General features: G+C 35.8%; 1 protein-coding gene across 7 annotated transcripts in view; it reads right to left on the reverse strand.

Annotated features, from left to right (window-relative positions):
* The window catches only part of FAF1 (Fas associated factor 1), a 497,312-nt gene that overhangs the window by 359,349 nt on the left and 119,774 nt on the right, over positions 1-18,189 (reverse strand). For all 7 annotated transcript variants that reach the window (XM_042247840.2, XM_060408829.1, XM_060408824.1 and 4 more), the window contains one exon: positions 2,559-2,605. Coding sequence is in view for 5 of the 7 variants with exons in the window: in XM_060408824.1 (XP_060264807.1) it covers positions 2,559-2,605 (47 nt within the window). In the remaining 2 variants the exon portion in view is untranslated. The remainder of the gene's footprint in view (positions 1-2,558; positions 2,606-18,189) is intronic.

Genomic DNA, 18,189 nt, shown 5'->3' on the forward strand with positions numbered 1-18,189 from the left:
AGAAGACTTGCTTATGTTCCTGACTCCAACAGCATCATGCTGTGTTATCTGAGTCAAATCACTCATGGTTTATTCTCTCTCCTTTAGAATGAGAGATAAAAATACCTGTGTTTACTTGCTTACAACTGAAATAATGACTGTAAAAACAAAGCTCTAGAAGAAAGATGCTATATACATGCATTAAATTTTAACTTCTTTACCCCAAGGAAAAAAATCTTAAAAGTTATGACATGACTAGATTACTAACCTTCAAGAGGCCAGATTGGTATAAAATAAAGAGCATGGTTTTTAAAATGAGAAAATCCAGACCTCATCACCTACTACATTTGTGGCCTTCAATGAACCTATAAATTCTCTAATCTTGAGTTTCCTCATCTATGAAATATGAGCATTTACTTAAGGGTTTTAATGGGCATTAATAAAGAAAATTGTATCAATTACATAGCAAAATACCTTAAGTATTAAAAAAAAAAAGGTTTCTTTGCCTTGAATTTACGGGTACATTAAAAAAAAATTCCACTTTTGAACAAACGTGAACATCTGAATTCAAGAAAAACTATAAAGTACAGAGATTAGGTTCTTTTCCCCAAAATAATTTACATATTAAAAAAAAAATAACCATCCCTCTTCTTGGTAGCTCTTTTCTCTGTTGAGGTAAAACTGACAAATTGAGGTAGTTGTTTTCATAGACTATCATCAACTTATTACAAAATTCAAACACACAAAACAAAGATTCTTTTAAACTGCCTACACATACCATTCCTAGCACTGTATCTTACACTTTCAGTGTTAAATCCACGAAAAAGTACAAAGAGCCCTCTTTCATTTCCTCTGGTCAGCAGACTACAGGAAGAATTTTCAGTTCTATCAAATCCACAGTGATTTGAAAACTAAAGAACAAAGTTAGGAAGGAAAATAGTTGAAGACTATTACTTTCTTCTGTGGACATATGATTCATTCCTTTAACAAGCAAACAAAACAAAAGAAAACCCACTCTGATGAAAGTTAAACCCCAAATATTATAGTAACTTTATTAGAAATCAATTCAGTACTGAATTTCTAGCTATAAAATATATTAAGCAAAAAGTATCTTCTGTGACAGGAAGTTGGGATGTTTCCAGGGATGAGGGAATTTCTACAGTTCACCTCTAGCAAATACTATTAATTATAAGATATATCCAATATGTACTCAGAACCTAGCAGCTGAATCCACAAGGGTTTAGCAAGCAAAAATTCTGGCACAAAAAGTGACATAACATTTACTCAAGAATAAAACTGGAGCCATATTTAGCAGTCTAAAATTTTCTAAACCAAGGGAGAAAAATAATCTTGAAGGAAGCTCTTGTAATCATCTGGTTTGCTTTCTAGACAAGGGTTTCAATAGAATTGAATGCTTGTGAACTTAAAAAAAAAAAACTGAACAAAATTTGGTACAGACTGTGGAAATCAGCCACATTTACTCTGGATGAAATTCTGATAGTCTTCCAAAAAAAACAGAGAGTGGGGAATAGGTCTGTTTATCATTGCTTTGACCTAAAAACCATTAATCACAAAGGGTGGTACAGGTATCAAACAGAATTTTTCTTCCTTTCTAAATATACACAGTTTCCTATAAAGAACAGCACATTTTGCAGTTCATGGTGAATTTTTTGATGTTTTTGCAACAGCACTTTCCTTCCTCTCCAAAACAACCTCATTCCTAGTCTGCTGTTTCTGTTTGCCTCATCTGCACTTAGCAGATCATGCTTCAGTGACTTAGAAATCCCAGCCACCAAAAATCAAGCCAAAGTTTGAACTGCAAGGAGAGAGGAGGGGTAGGGGGAATCAAGTAATTAAACTATACTTGGAAGGGAGAATGGTTTGCCTCCTATGACTTTATAATGTGCTCTCTTAATCCATAACCAGTCTCCAATTTTAAGAAAAGAAAGTTATGAATTTATTTTTAATTTAAGGAATTGTTTTGTAACTACTATAGCTCTCTTGGCATCATCTTCCAATTTTACCTTTTGGCAATGACACAAAACCACAAAGACTATTCCACATGTTTTACAGTGGATACTTCAGGCAAAATAGTTCAAAGCTCTGGGAAGTTTCATTACTAAGGACTTACTCAAATTGTTGCAAATTAACAAAAATTTAATTTAGAAACCAAAAAGAAGGAAAAAAAAGAATTAGTAAGGTTGGAGATAAAGCCTGTATAGTTAAATGATAACCATGCTCTGGAGTTACTGAGCATGTCTGATTTTCTTACTACTAACAGCTTGAAGGATTCAGTTCCTTCCATCTTATGAATTAGAAGATGACTTTGAAAAGTTTTCCTAAAAATAAAATAAATCATCTTTAAAAATGGCATCACCCAATCTGAAGTAACATTACACAGTCAAACACTAGAGACTTTCAGAAATTAATATAACTAACCAAATATCTGAAAGAAGAACAACTGTATCAATAACTTAATACACCAAAGATAAAATGCTCTATGAAAATGTGAAACAAACAAACAAAAAATTAACCACTGTCTCTTTTTTGCTTTAAATTCTCATCATCTTATAACATACCTTTGCAGAATGCCATTTTCCTGGGGTATTACACCATTAATAGCTGCCTGTAAACAAAAACAGAGAAGACATTTAAGGAAACAGAAAAATGCTCAGGGGTGGAGTGGAGTGGAGTGGAAAACACTATAAAGGAAAATAAGTATACTCTGAAAATTTAAACAAAATATTAGGTGTTTCCTCAGTGATAAAAAAATTTTTTCGTTTAATATTTTTTATACATCTCTATAATACAACTGTATTTTAGAGAATTTTTTAAAATGCATTTGGCATATAATACTTCCAAATCTTGAGTCATAAAAGCTTAATTCCACAGTCCTCATTTAAGCAAAACACCCACAAAACAAAGGATGTTTAAGGATGCTAGAACAAGTAAAATCAGTACCTTAAAAGTTATCTCTTAATATTATTTCCTTCCTCAGATTGAGAGAAAAAAGATATAGAATCACAAATGAAAAATGCCAATAAGAATTTTTATGTTAGCTCAGGAATTAAATTCATTGTGTTATGTTACAGTCATTATTCCTAACGAAAAGAACAATCAGAAGGAAAAAATGTAGGGCATAAGGTGTCTGATAAACACACCACAATTGTATCAGGTTACAAAAGGAGCAGGGGCATCGCCAGGGAAGTCTCCTTACATAAAACATTTCTGAAATTGGTCTCTAAGCTAGCAAGTCACCAGTTACTTAAGAGCACAAATGTGACATGATATGGACAGTTTTAAAGACTACTGAGCAAACAGGTTGTTACATCCTGGATTGTGGGCAGATCATTACAGGGTAATAGAGAAGATTCTCTGAAGGAAAAAAAAATGATTCTTCCAACTTTGCTTCTGCATCATAACGACTTCTTCCCTTCCCTTTCCCACACGTCCATATCAAAATGCAGATAAACACTTCAATGTTTTATCAGCTATATGGCGATCAATTGCAAAAAGGAGTTTGTGTCTTTTGTGAAACATCAGTTTAAATACTTGCCAGAGGTAGGTCAAGTTTACAAAATTATACCACTGAATAGAAACAATGTAGAGTATAAGACACTTGCTATGAATTTTCAAAGTTTTAATGCTCCATGGGCAAAAGTCAAAGAAATCCCCAGATTAATATAGATAGTGGATACCATAGAACCCTGACAACTCTGGAGGCTCATAAATCCTTTGAGTCAAGCAAACCCTAAAATCAGTTTTGAAAGCCACAAATTCAATAGAAGCATCTCTTCCTCCTGCCAGGTCAATTATCCCTTTTCTGTTGACAGCAATGGTTCCACATACAAATATCTTCTTTGTTAAAAAACAGAAAGTGGCAAGGGAATGTTCTGTGATGTTGGAAAAGAAACAAAATACCAGAGTCTGGAAAGATTTTGTTCAAATTTTCACTAGAGAGTGCCAAGGTATAATGGAAAGAACACAGGATTTATAAAGTCCAAAGTTTGAATCTAGATTCCCCCACTTATTGCTCTGATGACCTTAGTATATATTCTCCATTCACTGAACTTCCTTGAGCCACAGTTTCCTCATCTGTATGAGTGAATACTACATCTTCAGCCAAAGTGGACTTGCCTTTTTGTTCCTTAAAGGCCTTTTAAGATACTATATCTGCTTGGAATGCCCTTTTTCGTATTGCCTGTCTGGCTGAAACTTAATCATCCTGGCTTCTAGCATGGGAAAAACTCTATTCAACAATTAATTTTACCATGAGAAGTTCTGGTAATATCCAAAAGGAGACAAAAAGTAATTTTAAAATAACTTTTCTTTAAATTAAAAATCAGAACTAGATTAAGTAAAGCACCTATTTAAAGACAAATAAAATGAAGTTCTGGAAATATTTTAATTCCCTCCCTTTCTTATTTGGTGAAGAGAAGTGAGACAAACAGAATCTTGGGGAATTCATACATGTAAGAAAAAGAGAAGAGAAAGCTAAAACCAAAAACAAAACAATAAAAATGGAAGGGTTAGAAAAGAGGGCAAAGAATAGGTATATGTCATAGGGAGGGCAACAAAGATACAATAAAGAAGAACTAGACAAAATAAAAAAATATGAAATCAGTCCAGTATCAGTCCAGTTCAGTTCAGTCGCTCAGTTGTGTCCGACTCTTTGCGACCCCATGAATCGCAGCACGCCAGGCCTGACTGTCCATCACCAACTTCCGGAGCTCACCCAAACTCTTGTCCATCGAGTCAGTGATGCGATCCAGCCATCTCATCCTCTGTCGTCCCCTTTTCCTCCTGCCCCTAATCCCTCCCAGCATCAGTCTTTTCCAATAAGTCAACTCTTTGCATGAAGTGGCCAAAGTACTGGAGTTTCAGCTTTAGCATCAGTCCTTCCAAAGAACACCCAGGACTGATCTCCTTTAGAATAGATTGGTTGGATCTCCTTGCAGTCCAAGGGACTCTCAAGAGTCTTCTCCAACACCACAGTTCAAAAGCATCAATTCTTCAGCACTTAGCTTTCTTCACAGTCAAACTTTCACATCCATACATGACCACTGGAAAAACCATGGCCTTGACTAGACGGACCTTTGTTGGCAAAGTAATGCCTCTGCTTTTGAATATGCTATTTAGGTTGGTCATAACATCCCTTCCAAGGAGTAATGAGGTCTAATAAGAGACTGTTAGACATATTTGAAAACAGTTTTGGTAAAAACTATATTATAAAAGACTAAGAAGTATATAGGAAATAAGGAAGTATAACTGATTTTGAAACAACACAAGAAGTAAAAATAAAGGACCTGCAAGAAAAATGGCTACAATAAATTTTTGTTTGTGATTAAAAAAAAAAAGAAGAATAGTGATTTATTGAGTTCAAAGAGAATTCATTAGAAAAGGGAACAGTAAAGAATGAAGAAATGAAGAGTAAAATTCAAAGTTCAGTTCAACAGACTTAACAAAAGCCTATTCATTGCCAGGCACTGTGCTAGACTATGGGGATACCTGGGATCTATCTAGGGCTCAGGAGAGCACAGATAGAAAGGATACCTTTAGGAAAGAGACTAGATTTAGAAAAACCTACATTACAGACCGGGCTTCCTTAGTGATCTTCACCAGACTGAAATCGATTTCAAAAACAGCACCTTGCCTTGGTCTAGGTTACAGTAATTTGAAAATCCACTTTGGCATAACTATTATTGCTTTTATGCCATTATGTCAATGACATTTTTAATCCACTAATTTACCACAATTAGAATTCAGCTTCTAAGTTCTCTTTACCAAAACTTGATGACACTTGAAACATCATTTCTCAGAGTCCACTGGAAGATAGGTAAGGTTATGTTTTAAGTATAATGGAAGTCAAGGTCAGAGGTGGCTGTAAGAAACATTCTTATCTTCAGCCTTAACAGATGGAGAAAATGATGACACTCATGGTGGGCTTTAGACCTTTTTGGGGATGGGAAACGGCAAAAATTCCTGTAGACAGTCTTACATTGTCAGATATGAAAGAAAAATGAGCCATTGGTAAACTGGTGGATTATAAAACTATGGCATCCATTAAATAAATAAATAAATTTACAGTATCTAATACAAATCATCCCCTACACATATAGTAAATCTTGGCTTTGGGTTTCTTTATATTTAAGAAAATGATAATAAGATTTCTTCAGAAGGGAGGGAGATGATATTATCCAAAAATTTCAGTGTCAACTTCCGAGTAAAAGAGATGCAGTAATAATAAAGGTAGCTAACATTATATATTAACAGTACTTACTAGGTGTTATGCATTCTCTAGGTGCCTTACGTGTGTGTGTGTGTGTGTGTGCACGTTCAGTCATGTCTGACTCTTTACAACCTCGTGGACTATAGCCTACCAGGCTCCTCTGTCCACGGAATTTTCCAGGCGAGAATACTAGAGTAGGTTACCATTTCCTACTCCATGGACTGTTACCTATCAGGCCCCTCTTGCTTGGAATTTTCCAAGCAAGAATACTAGAGTGGATTGCCATGTCCTACTCCAGAGGATCCTCCCGAGCCAGGGATAGAACCCTCATTTCTTGTATCTCCTGCACTGGTAAGCTCAAACTAAGTCATTCAATTTTCATATTATTCCCTCATTTTACAAATGAGGATACCAAGAAAACACAGTAGAAAATAATAGGCAACAGATCAAAGAAAAAAATGATGAATATAAGAGTTTGAAATGTTTGCTCTTTGAAAGACACCATTAAGAAAATGAGAAGGTAAACCACAGACTGGGAAAAGTATTTGTTACATATATATGTCTGAGAAGGGATTTATATTCAGAATATTAAAAAAATTCTTATGACTCAAAAATGACAAATAATAATAAGATCTGAACAGAAAAGTCTCAAAAAAAGATAAGCATATAAAAAGCTGTTCAAATTAAACAGTCATCAGAGAAAGGCAAATTAAAACCATGGTAAATGACCACCACAAACCTATTAAAATGGCTAAAATTAAATCAGATGATACAAGTTTGGACAATAATGTTGAACAATAGGAAGTCTCATATATTGTATAATCACTTTAAAAATTGCTTTGTATATAAAGGTAATAAACATATAAGCTAGCAATATTACTCTTGAGTATTTATCTAAAAGAAATAAAAACATATTCCCCAAACAAAAACTTGCATACTATAATATTCATAGCAGCTTTAATCACAATTCCCAATAACTGGAAGTAGCCCAAATGCCCATCATTCACGCAAATGTTGTTTGGGGTATGGAATACTACCCAGCAATTAAAAAAAAAAAAAAGAACATACTACAAATAGTTTCAACTATATAGGTACATCTCAAAAACATGATGCTAAATGAAATCAGACACACACGAGAAAATACTACATGATTTCGTGTATATGAAATTCTAGGAAAAACTAACAATCTCTAATAAAAGAAGGCAGATCATGGGTTGCTTAGGGTGGATGGGGAATGACAGCACTAACAAAAGCGCAATTAAGGGATAATGACTCCAGTGGTGGTAGTAATATAGATTCATACAAAACTCACTGAATTGCACATTTAAAATGAGTACATTTTACCATCAATAAACTTAATTTCTGAAAAAGAACAACTAAGAAATCTGCTTCAAATACACTAAAGTGGGTGAAATTAAAAAGACTAACACCACCAAATGGTGGTGAGGATTTGAAGCATAAAAACTAACACACTGCTGATGGCACAACTACTTTGGAAACAGTTTGACAGTTTCATATATAAAGTTAAACAAACACTTAACATACAATACCACTTAGGGATTCATCCAAGAGAAATAAAAACATGTCCAGTAAATACTAGCATACAAATATTCACAGCCACTTCATTCATAATACCAAACACTAGATACAAGCAAAAATGTCCTTTAACCAATGAATAAGCAAGACTGCGGCATGTTCACACAAAGGACTGTTACTCAGTAATGAAAATGAACTTCTGATACTTGCAACAATACTGATGAATCTCATAAATATCATGTCAAGTAAACAATGCCAGACACAAAGACTGCATACTATAGGATTCCTTTTACATGAAGTTTTAGAACAGACAAAACTTTCAAAATGTAGTAATACAAATCTGATCAGTGGCTGCCTGAAGCAGGGTTAGGAGTTAGGGTTTGAAAAGAAAAGATTTTCTAATGATAGAAATCTTGAAGGGATGGGGACTGGACACACAATGTATACATAAACAATGTAAACATTATCAAAACTCATAGAACTGTATACAATTAAAGTTTGCATATGCATACAAATTAGTCAATTTCAAAGCTGATTTAACAAAAGAACATTAAAACTCTAATTCAGTCTCATGGGACACTAGAAAAATGTCATCTCAGATGTATATATCGTCCCATTAGCTATTACTGTGCCCTACCTGTGGTTTGCACCCACCCATCATCACCTCCCTCTTTACTTTTGATAAGGTCATCTGTCTCCTTTAGAGAATTACGCATGCCTCATCCCATGTGATACTGAAAATGTGCTAATCATGGTGACCCAATTTAGACCAATCAGGCTCTCCTGGGAGTGTGGATCTTGAACGAGTAACTAACTAGTTGAAGCTGTGTCCTGACAACAGTGCTCAGAGGCACTTTTCACAATAAGCTTCTGACAGAGCGATTCTGTTTACTAATTGTCCTAAGACTTGGTTGTTCAAGCTTTCCTTCAAATATGTGAGCAACCTTCCAATAAACTCTGCTTCTTATTCTCCCTAATTCTACTTTGCAGTCAAAGACTGATAAACCAATATTCAATGAGGTTACATGACAAACTCAATACACATTAAGTTATAGATCACCATTTTTCCAGTCTTCAACAACTGTCAGTATTATTAGCTTAATTCTTATAGCAGCCTTCTCACCTGGTCAATCTCCAAATTAACTACTGATTACAAATCAATGAAACTAAATACATTTCAAATACAAGAATCTATAAACAAGTAGAAAAAGAAAACCTGTTAAATTTTAAAATGTATGAAAACAGAAATGACATATACATTTTCATTATATAATCATACACACATACACACACACACAATCTCCAGATAGACTAGTATAGGCGACTCTGTATATGCTGTGTTTGGAAAGCCTGTGAACTAGGGTAATAGTTATGATCATAATATTAGCATTGTTTCCATCTCTTGAAAATACTTAAAGTATAAAAAATGCTTTCTAAATTAGTGTGCTTTTGTTAAACTTGAAATCATTACTCTATGGTATGTCAGATTTCAGGTATTTTCAAAATATCTTAATAATAGGTGCCAGACCCACAAAGTACTCATATTTTAGCATTCACAACTCTGATCTTGCCATCAAGTGAATTCTTCCAACAAAATCCAGGCTTTCTCTTCCCCATTATCAAGGCAGTGTTATAGACACTGGAGGGAATACAAGGATGACAGACACATTCCTCTCAAGTGACCAGTTAAAGAAACAATTAATAGCAGTCCAACCTGAGAGACAGTATGGAATTCAGAAAGGAAGGAATGCCTATTGTTGATTAATAGAGCTCAAGACCCAGATCTGAATCATTTTCTCCAAGAAAATTTAACTGACTCACACTACATTTTTCTCAATGATTTTTCCATTGTGTTGTACTTACATAGCAATCACTCATCTTGTATCGTGTATTTGAATATTTCATTCTTTCACTCCACCATTAACTCATTCAACAAATATTTAATTATTAACTTGAAACTATTCTAAATACTAAGGAAACGACTGTTGTGAATAAGACACAATCATCCTCCTCTCATGTTTTGCCGTAAGTTGAGCCAATGAAAAATTCTGAAGAGATCATCATTCTATAGCTCTGAATTTTGGAATTTTCACCTCTGACCTTGTATGGGGGGAAAACATGCTCATTGCCCTGTGTGTCTCCTCTACTCTCAAGAGTACCACAACTCTACTTCATTTCTGACGGCATTTGTGTAGGTTTTCTATACATCAAGCAATTCTGTAACACCATGAAAGTATCCATATAACTTAAGTCTGACACTATCTTCCGGAAGATAGATCCCACAAGTTAAGGGTTCAGTCCCACAAGACAGTTTTTACTTCAGATGCTAATGACAATTGCAAGTTGTCATCCGTGCTTCTGATCAAATGTTTATAAATCAGAGGTTTCCATGATCCTCTGCTCAATTAATTTGCTTAAGTGGCTCACAGAAATCAAGCAAAGGTTTTAGTTACTAGATCACTAGATTATTATAAAAGGATATAACTCACGAACAGCCAGATGGAAGAGATGCATAGAATGAGGTATGTGGTACAGGACATGGAGATTCCATGCTCTCTCCGGGCATGCCACTCTCCTATGCATTCACCCAGAAGCTCCCCCAACCTGTACTATGGAGATTTTTATGAACGCTTCAATAGGTAGGCATAATTAATCATTAATTAACTCAATCCCCAGTCCCTCTCCCCTTCCTAGAGGATACAGCTTGGTCTTTCTATTGACCAGACACTTTCTGAAGCTATTCACAAATCCATGAGTTTCATTAAAACAAAAGACACTCCTATCACCTAGGAAGTTCCAAGCATAGATTTATGTTAAGAACCAGAGTCAAAGAAAAAATATTAGAATAACAACAACAACAACAAAAATGCTACTTTTATCACTTGGGAAGTTACAAGGGTTTCAGAAGCTCTGTGCCTGAAACCAGGATAGACCAATACCAACATCTATTATTTCACAAACCTCATTAGAATTATGTTAATCAAGTGATCTATTTTGGGATGAAAACTTTCCCAGCTACCGATGTGATAGACCAAAGAAATAATAGATTTAAGTGTCCACACTAAAAACAGCTATAAGATTGTGGTTGAAAGCCAATGAAGTCTCAAAAAGATGGCTTAATACCATTTCCTCCTCTTTCTAAGCAGAAAGGAAAACCATTTTTAATAAATAATTATTTAATTTTTCATAACTGTAACAGCTATTTCCAACCATCTACTATATTTAAGGAGAAGGAAATGGCAACCCACTCCAGTACTCTTGCCTGGAAAATACCATGGATGGAGGAGCCTGGTAGGCTGCAGTCCATGGGGTCGCTAAGAGTCGGACACGACTGGGCGACTTCACTTTCACTTTTCACTTTCATGCATTGGAGAAGGAAATGGCAACCCACTCCAGTGTTCTTGCCTAGAGAATCCCAGGGATGGGAGCCTGGTGGGCTGCCATCTATGGGGTTGCACAGAGTCGGACACGACTGAAGCAACTTAGCAGCAGCATTATGGACTTCAATGGAGAAATACATAACATATTCTAAAAGCAAAACAGTGGCAATAAGCTGAATGTTAGGAGTAAAGCTGGGAAGAAAGGATGATTATTTGAAGCAAGTATTAAAACAAGGCTCTAGCAGGGAAAAGAAATTGAATGAAAGCATTCAGGGACAGATTTTCTTTCTTTTAAGTGGATCTACTTAATTTACCCAGGAAGGTAAAAGTAATTCTGTGTGGCTTCAGGAACAGTTTACATTAGGAGGCAGTGAGAGGCCAGCTGGAAAAGTAAGCAAGAGTTAGATTATGAGATGTGGGATAAAGGCATTAAAAGTTTTGTTTAACCTGAAGATAAGAGGGAGGCAACTGCTGCAACTCAAATTTGCCCTTTAGGAAAATCATTTTAGTAGCACTGTGAGATACGAATTGAAAAGGAAAAAACTGCTGAATATGAAATCTGGGCTTCTGACTTGGATGAGGAGACTGCTCCTGCTCCAGTTCTCTCAATCACTAAAAATTACAAGCAATTCTAATGGTTCCACCGTTCAAGTCAAAAATCATACATCATCCTCGATTCCTTTCTTTCTCTCTTACTTCAAATTTAATCTCTGAGGAATTCTTCATTATATGTTCAAAATGTAGAACCTCACCAATGTTCTCTGCTATCACCCTGGTCTAAATCACCATGTTTCCTCTGGCGTAGTATTCCAACAGTCTCTGAACATCCTTGCTCCACACACTTACTGCCTATTCACACAGCAGCCAGCATGATGCTTATAAATGTCAACCAAATAAAATCCCTTTCCTACTCAAAACTCTTATGCCTTCGCATATCATCAGACTCTAAGTCAAAGTCCTTATTCGGACCTTAGAAGACTCTATATATTCTGGCTCCAGCTCTCTCTCTCTGACATCATCTTCTACTAACCCTACCAAGTTGTTCTGGTTTCCTTACAATCTCTTGCGCAAGCTAAGGATGCTCCCACATTAAACTACTTAACTTATTCTTCCCTTTGTCTGGAATGCTACTCCTTTAGATAGCCACATATCTCACTCCTTCACTCCAGTCAAGTTTCTACTCAATGATCATCTAAGAGAGGCCTTCCTTAACCAACCTACTATTTCCTTGTTTGTTATCAGATAACAAGCTCCAAATGTCTTTATTTTGTTCACTAATGCACCATCATCAGGATCAATGGTACCTAATACCTACGTAGTATGAGTTAACATATACTAAATGTTCAAGTGAAAAAAATAAATGAATGCCACAGAATATGGGTAAAGGAATAGGGTAGTAAGGATAGGGAGGTTTGAGGCTTTCAGATTTAGGCATGTTGATTTTGAACTACACATGGAACATTCATAAAGAGATATCCGACAGATCGTTAAGAAACTAAAATGTGTGAGTTTGAGATACTGAGTTTGGACTGATGAGTCAATCACTTAAAAAGTATCTAGGGAAAAACAGAGCTACCAAATGATCTAGCGATCGCACTTCTAGTTAAATATCAAAAATAACTGAAATCAGGGTCTCAAAGAGATATTTTTATATTGACATTCACAGCAACAATAACCAAGAGACAGAAGCAACCCAAATGTCCATCAATGGTAAGAGATTTTTTTTAAGTGTTACATACAAACAATAGAGTATTATGCAGCCTTAAAAAGAAGAAAATATTGTCACAGACTACAACATGGATAATCTTAAGACATCATGCTAAGTGAAATAAGCCAGTAAAAAATAACATATACTGTCTGATTCCACTTATATAAGGTACCTAGAGTAGTCAAATTCATAGAAACTGAAAGTACATAGAATGGCAGTTACCAAGAGCTGGGGGAAGAGAAGACGGTTATAATTTAATGGGTACAGATTTTCAGTTTTGCAAGATAAAAAAGTTCTGGAGATCTACTTCTCAATAATGTGTATATATTTAATGCTATCAAACTATATTCTTAAAAGTGGTTAAGATAATATATTAAATCTTTCATATCTCCATTTTTTTTTTAAGTATTTGTAAAAGTCCTAGGAGTGAAGTCACCCAAAATGAGAGGTAGTGTGGACAAAGAAAATGTCTCAAGATGGAACCTTTGGAATGCCAACATTTTAAAGCAGTATGTAGGGAAAAAATCACAGACAATATTAAATAGAAGTATCGGAGTAGAAGGAGATAACATGCACATCTGAGCTTCAATACAAACCTCAGTTACAGTTATATAGCTATGCATCACAGTTATATATATATATGCATGCATCAACCAAATTGTTAATACTGAAATGTTGGCCTTAGAGAAAATGCAGGTATGATAATTTACTGCCATTAACAGAAAATGGATAAAAGGCAGATGGCATGCAAACACTAATTTTTACATATTCATTTTATATCTTTGTTTCTAAGCAAAGAAAAAAACTACAGTAACAATTCATATTCGGTATTTAGTTCTTTATGACCTGTGATCTACTATAATTTAACCAGATCAATTAAGGGAATTCCTGTGTTCCATAGTCTGACAAGTCTGTTTTCAAACCCTGGCTCTATCATGTACTTATTACCTGTGTGACTTCTGTCATGTTAATTTGACTACTCTAAGATTTAGTTTCCCATCCATAAGGTGGAGATAATAATACCAACTTATTTCATAAGGCTGTTATAAGGATTAAATGAGATAATACAACAAAATACTCCACAAATGTTAGCCACCATAATTATCCATCCCTATTACGTGGTCTTTGTTTTAATCAGTTTTGTTATGTGCTATATATCAGTTCAGTTCAGTTACTCAGTCGTGTCAGACTCTTTGAGACCCCATGAATTGCAGCACGCCAGGCTTCCCTGTCCATCACCAACTCCCGGAGTTCACTCAGACTCATGTCCATCGAGTCCGTGATGCCATCCAGCCATGTCATCCTCTGTCATCCCCTTCTCCTCCTGCCCCCAATCCCTCCCAGCATCAGAGTCTTTTCCATTGAGTCAACTCTTCACATGAGGTGGCCAAAATACTGGAGTTTCAGCTTCAGCATCATTCCCTCCAAAGAAATCCCAGGGCTGATCTCCTTCAGAATGGACTGATTGGATCTCCTTGCAGTCCAAGGGACTCTCAAGAGTCTTCTCCAACACCACAGTTCAAAAGCATCAATTCTTCAATGCTCAGCTTTCTTCAACAGTCGAACTTTCACATCCATACATGACCACTGGAAAAACCATAGCCTTGACTAGACGGACCTTTGTTGGCAAAGTAATGTCTCTGCTTTTCAATATGCTACCTAGGTTGGTCGTAACTTTTCTTCCAAGGAGTAGGCATCTTTTAATTTCATGGCTGCAGTCACCATCTGCAGTGATTTTGGAGCCACCCAAAATAAAGTCTGACACTTTTTCCACTGTTTCCCCATCTATTTCCCATGAAGTGATGGAACCAGATGCCATGATCTTCGTTTTCTGAATGTTGAGCTTTAAGCCAACTTTTTCACTCTCCACTTTTACTTTCAAGAGGCTTTTTAGTTCCTCTTCACTTTCTGCCATAAGGGTGGTGTCCTTTACATCAGTGGTGCATAAATGTCTGCCTCATGCTAGACTAGAAATTCAGATACATAAAGTCCTGATCCCAGTGATCCTACTTCAGGTGGTTTGAAGACCCAGAAATCTTTCTTCCCGCCACAAACTCCTCAAGTGATTCTGATGCACAACTAGATTTGGGACAACTATAGAGTATTTGTGGGGTTCCCTGGTGGCCCAGACAGTAAAGAATCTGCCTATAATGCAGGAGACCTGGGTTCGATCCCTGGGTCGGGAAGATCCCTTGGAGAAGGTAATAAATATTCAGTCCAGTATTCTTGCCTAGAGAACTGCATAGATAGAGGAGCCTGATGGGCTATAGTCCATGGGGTTGCAAAGAGTCAGACATGACTGAGCAACTAATACTTTCACTTTTTCACTTTTCATAGAGAATTTATAGCATACATTTTTAGAGGCCTAGATAAAATCGGCTAGTCTGCCATTACAATACAACAGAATCTATTATTTCCCCCAAGCCCCTTATTATTTCAGAAATTTATGTCTAAAGGAACACATTCTTCATAAACTCACTCATATGTTGTTAAATAGGCAAAAAGCGAGGGCTCTTGAGCCAGAAACCCTCATATTCTAGCGCCATCATTACTTGTTGCATAATCTTGAGAAAGCCTACTTCTCTCTGGCTCAGTTCTTTCATCAATAAAATGTGGGGGGGAGGGGCCAGCAGTGATAGCAGTACTTGTTCACTGGCTTTTTATGAAACTTTCTAACACATATAAAATGCTTAAATGGTGTTTGATACATAGTAAAATACCCAGTAAAGGTGAACTGCTTTTATTGTAACTGCTATCATATTGAGAGCTACCCTTGTCTGAAATCATAAACAGATTTTAATCATAAAATTCTGAAGGCAAGGGAAGGACACTATTTAAAAATAGAGAATTTTCTACTCAACACTTTACCAATTGCAGACAACTTATATCTGGAGATGCTTCCTCTCTCTCTTCACTGTTTACATAAAGATCTACCATCATCAAAATACTCTAACAGTTACAGATAAGATGATCAGACCAAAGTAGAAGCGAAAAGTTTAACATCCTTACCTAACTCTAAACCCAAATTTCTTTTTATTAACCTTGCTGTTTATTATTCCCATAGAAAGAATTCCAACTGGCAATCCTATAACAGATTCTAACAGGCTAATATTTGGTTTTAATAAGTTCTGAATTGATTTTTTTCAGGGGAAAAAATGAAAAGCAAAACAATTTAAGAAATGTAACCATTCTACAATTTGCTTTTAGTCTAATACAAAAAGAAAAAAAAAAAACACTCGCTGAATATTTCCACACAGATATCACTATCACAATAGCCCAACATGCAGAATCAAGACTGAGGAATACAAGGCAAGTCCTAAGACTAATAATGGTACCGGAGAGACTCACCCTTGTCAAATACCTATAGATGAAAAAACAAACAGCAAAAACAACATAGCTAAGATCAAAACAAACCGAACACCAAGATCTCATTTACTAAAACTGAAATGTAAGAAAGGTGGTTTCTGGTACGGGCACTTCCCTTCCCTGGATTCTTGACTCTTCCTTAGGCAACTGGATGGTACTTAGACTTTAGTCAGCATCACATAAAGGGCTACTCAACCTCTCTTTGCTGCCTATTACACAATAATTATTTTCTGCTCTATCTATCGACTGTGGAAAAAGAAAGGGCAAGTTCATTAATCTGCCTTTTCTAGATTCAACTGGCAAGCCAAAACCCAAGAGACAGAAATGTCTTAACGTTAGCAGTCTGAAAGTTTTATAGAGGTAGACATCCTATAGTAGTCAAGGGAAGACTTTTAGTTGGTTGAGCAAAGCCAACAAACCAGATACGCTTTATATTACAAGCAGCAACATAAGGAAAACACTTTTTCTGGTCACTAGCAGTCCTGAATACAGCTACCTCCATTTTGAGACTGATGTTCATCTAAAAAAATCAATTTAATTCTGGAAATAGATTGCAATTACTCTGTATAAAGAATTGTGCTAGATACTACAGATAACAAACAGGCAAGACAGCCCCAAACTTTTGGAAACCAGGAGGACAAATAACAATACAACATTAAGAATAAAGAAAGTTTCACAACCTTAATAAATGGCAACTCCATTCTTCCAGTTGGCCCAGCCAAAAACCTCAGAACTATCCTTGACTCCCTTTTTCTCTCACTATTCCCTCCTTCTCTACTCATTAGCAAATTCCGATTTCTGAAAAACATTGAGATTCTGATCATATTTCACTGCTACCACATTTCACTGCGACTCTGGTCCTAGTCTCCATCTTCTCTCTCCTATATTATTAAAACAGCCTCCAAACTGATTTCTGAGCCTTGCACTTCCTCACTTTCAATGTATTCTTATTTAATAGTGAAGTTATTTGATCACATAAAAGCTCTACTCAAAATCTTCCACTGATATGTTCCTTAATATAAAAAGACAACAGCCTTAAGATGTATTATTCCTCCCTCACTCTCCTAATCTCTCTAATTTGTCCGTCTCCTCTTTTCCCGAGCCATACTTGTGTCTCCTTGATGTTCCTGGGAAAATCTCAGACGTTATTTCTCACTTCAAGAATGTTTGTGGTCACTATTACCCCAGCCTGAAATATTCCTGCCCCCAGATACATGGATGATTTGCTAACTCCCTTCTTCCAGGTCTTTATTCAACTATCACCTGTCTATTTTTTCTTAAAAAAAAAAACAAAAAAACTGCAGAGCACCATCCAACATACTTTAGCCTTCTTCCCCGTTTTATTTATTTTCCCTTAGAGTTAATATTTTCTGATACACTATATAATGTTATTTATATCATTTATTTCTGTCTCCCATTAAGAAAATGTAGTTTCATCATGGCAGGGATTTGGATGAAACTGTTATTTCCCTAGCACTGAGAAGAGAACTTTGCATATAGTAAAAGCTCAAAAATATTTCCCGGTGAATTTCTGATAGAGTGTCAAGTGAATAAATCTGATTATATGTGTTTTCAGTCTTAAAGAGGAATGAGAAGAAACAGAGGATCTGTTGTGTGCAAGGCGTAATTACACATCATTACCTATCTCACTTAATCCTCACTCTATGAAGTAAGCATGTTAACAGATGAGGAAAATGACATTCTGAAAAAATAACAGATTTATCCAAAATCACATACAGTGAAAAAGCTGGCTTAAAGTTCAACATTCAGAAAACTGACATCATGGCATCTGGTCCCAACACTTCATGGGAAATAGATGGGGAAACAGTGGAAACAGTGGCTGACTATTTTTCTGGGCTTCAAAATCACTGCAGATGGTGATTGCAGCCATGAAATTAAAAGACACTTACTCCTTGGAAGGAAAGTTATGACCAACCTAAACAGCATATTAAAAAGCAGAGACATTACTTTGTCAACAAAGGTCCGTCTTG

The sequence above is a fragment of the Ovis aries genome, chromosome 1, assembly GCF_016772045.2.
Source record: "Ovis aries strain OAR_USU_Benz2616 breed Rambouillet chromosome 1, ARS-UI_Ramb_v3.0, whole genome shotgun sequence".
In the NCBI taxonomy this organism is placed as follows: domain Eukaryota; kingdom Metazoa; phylum Chordata; class Mammalia; order Artiodactyla; family Bovidae; genus Ovis; species Ovis aries.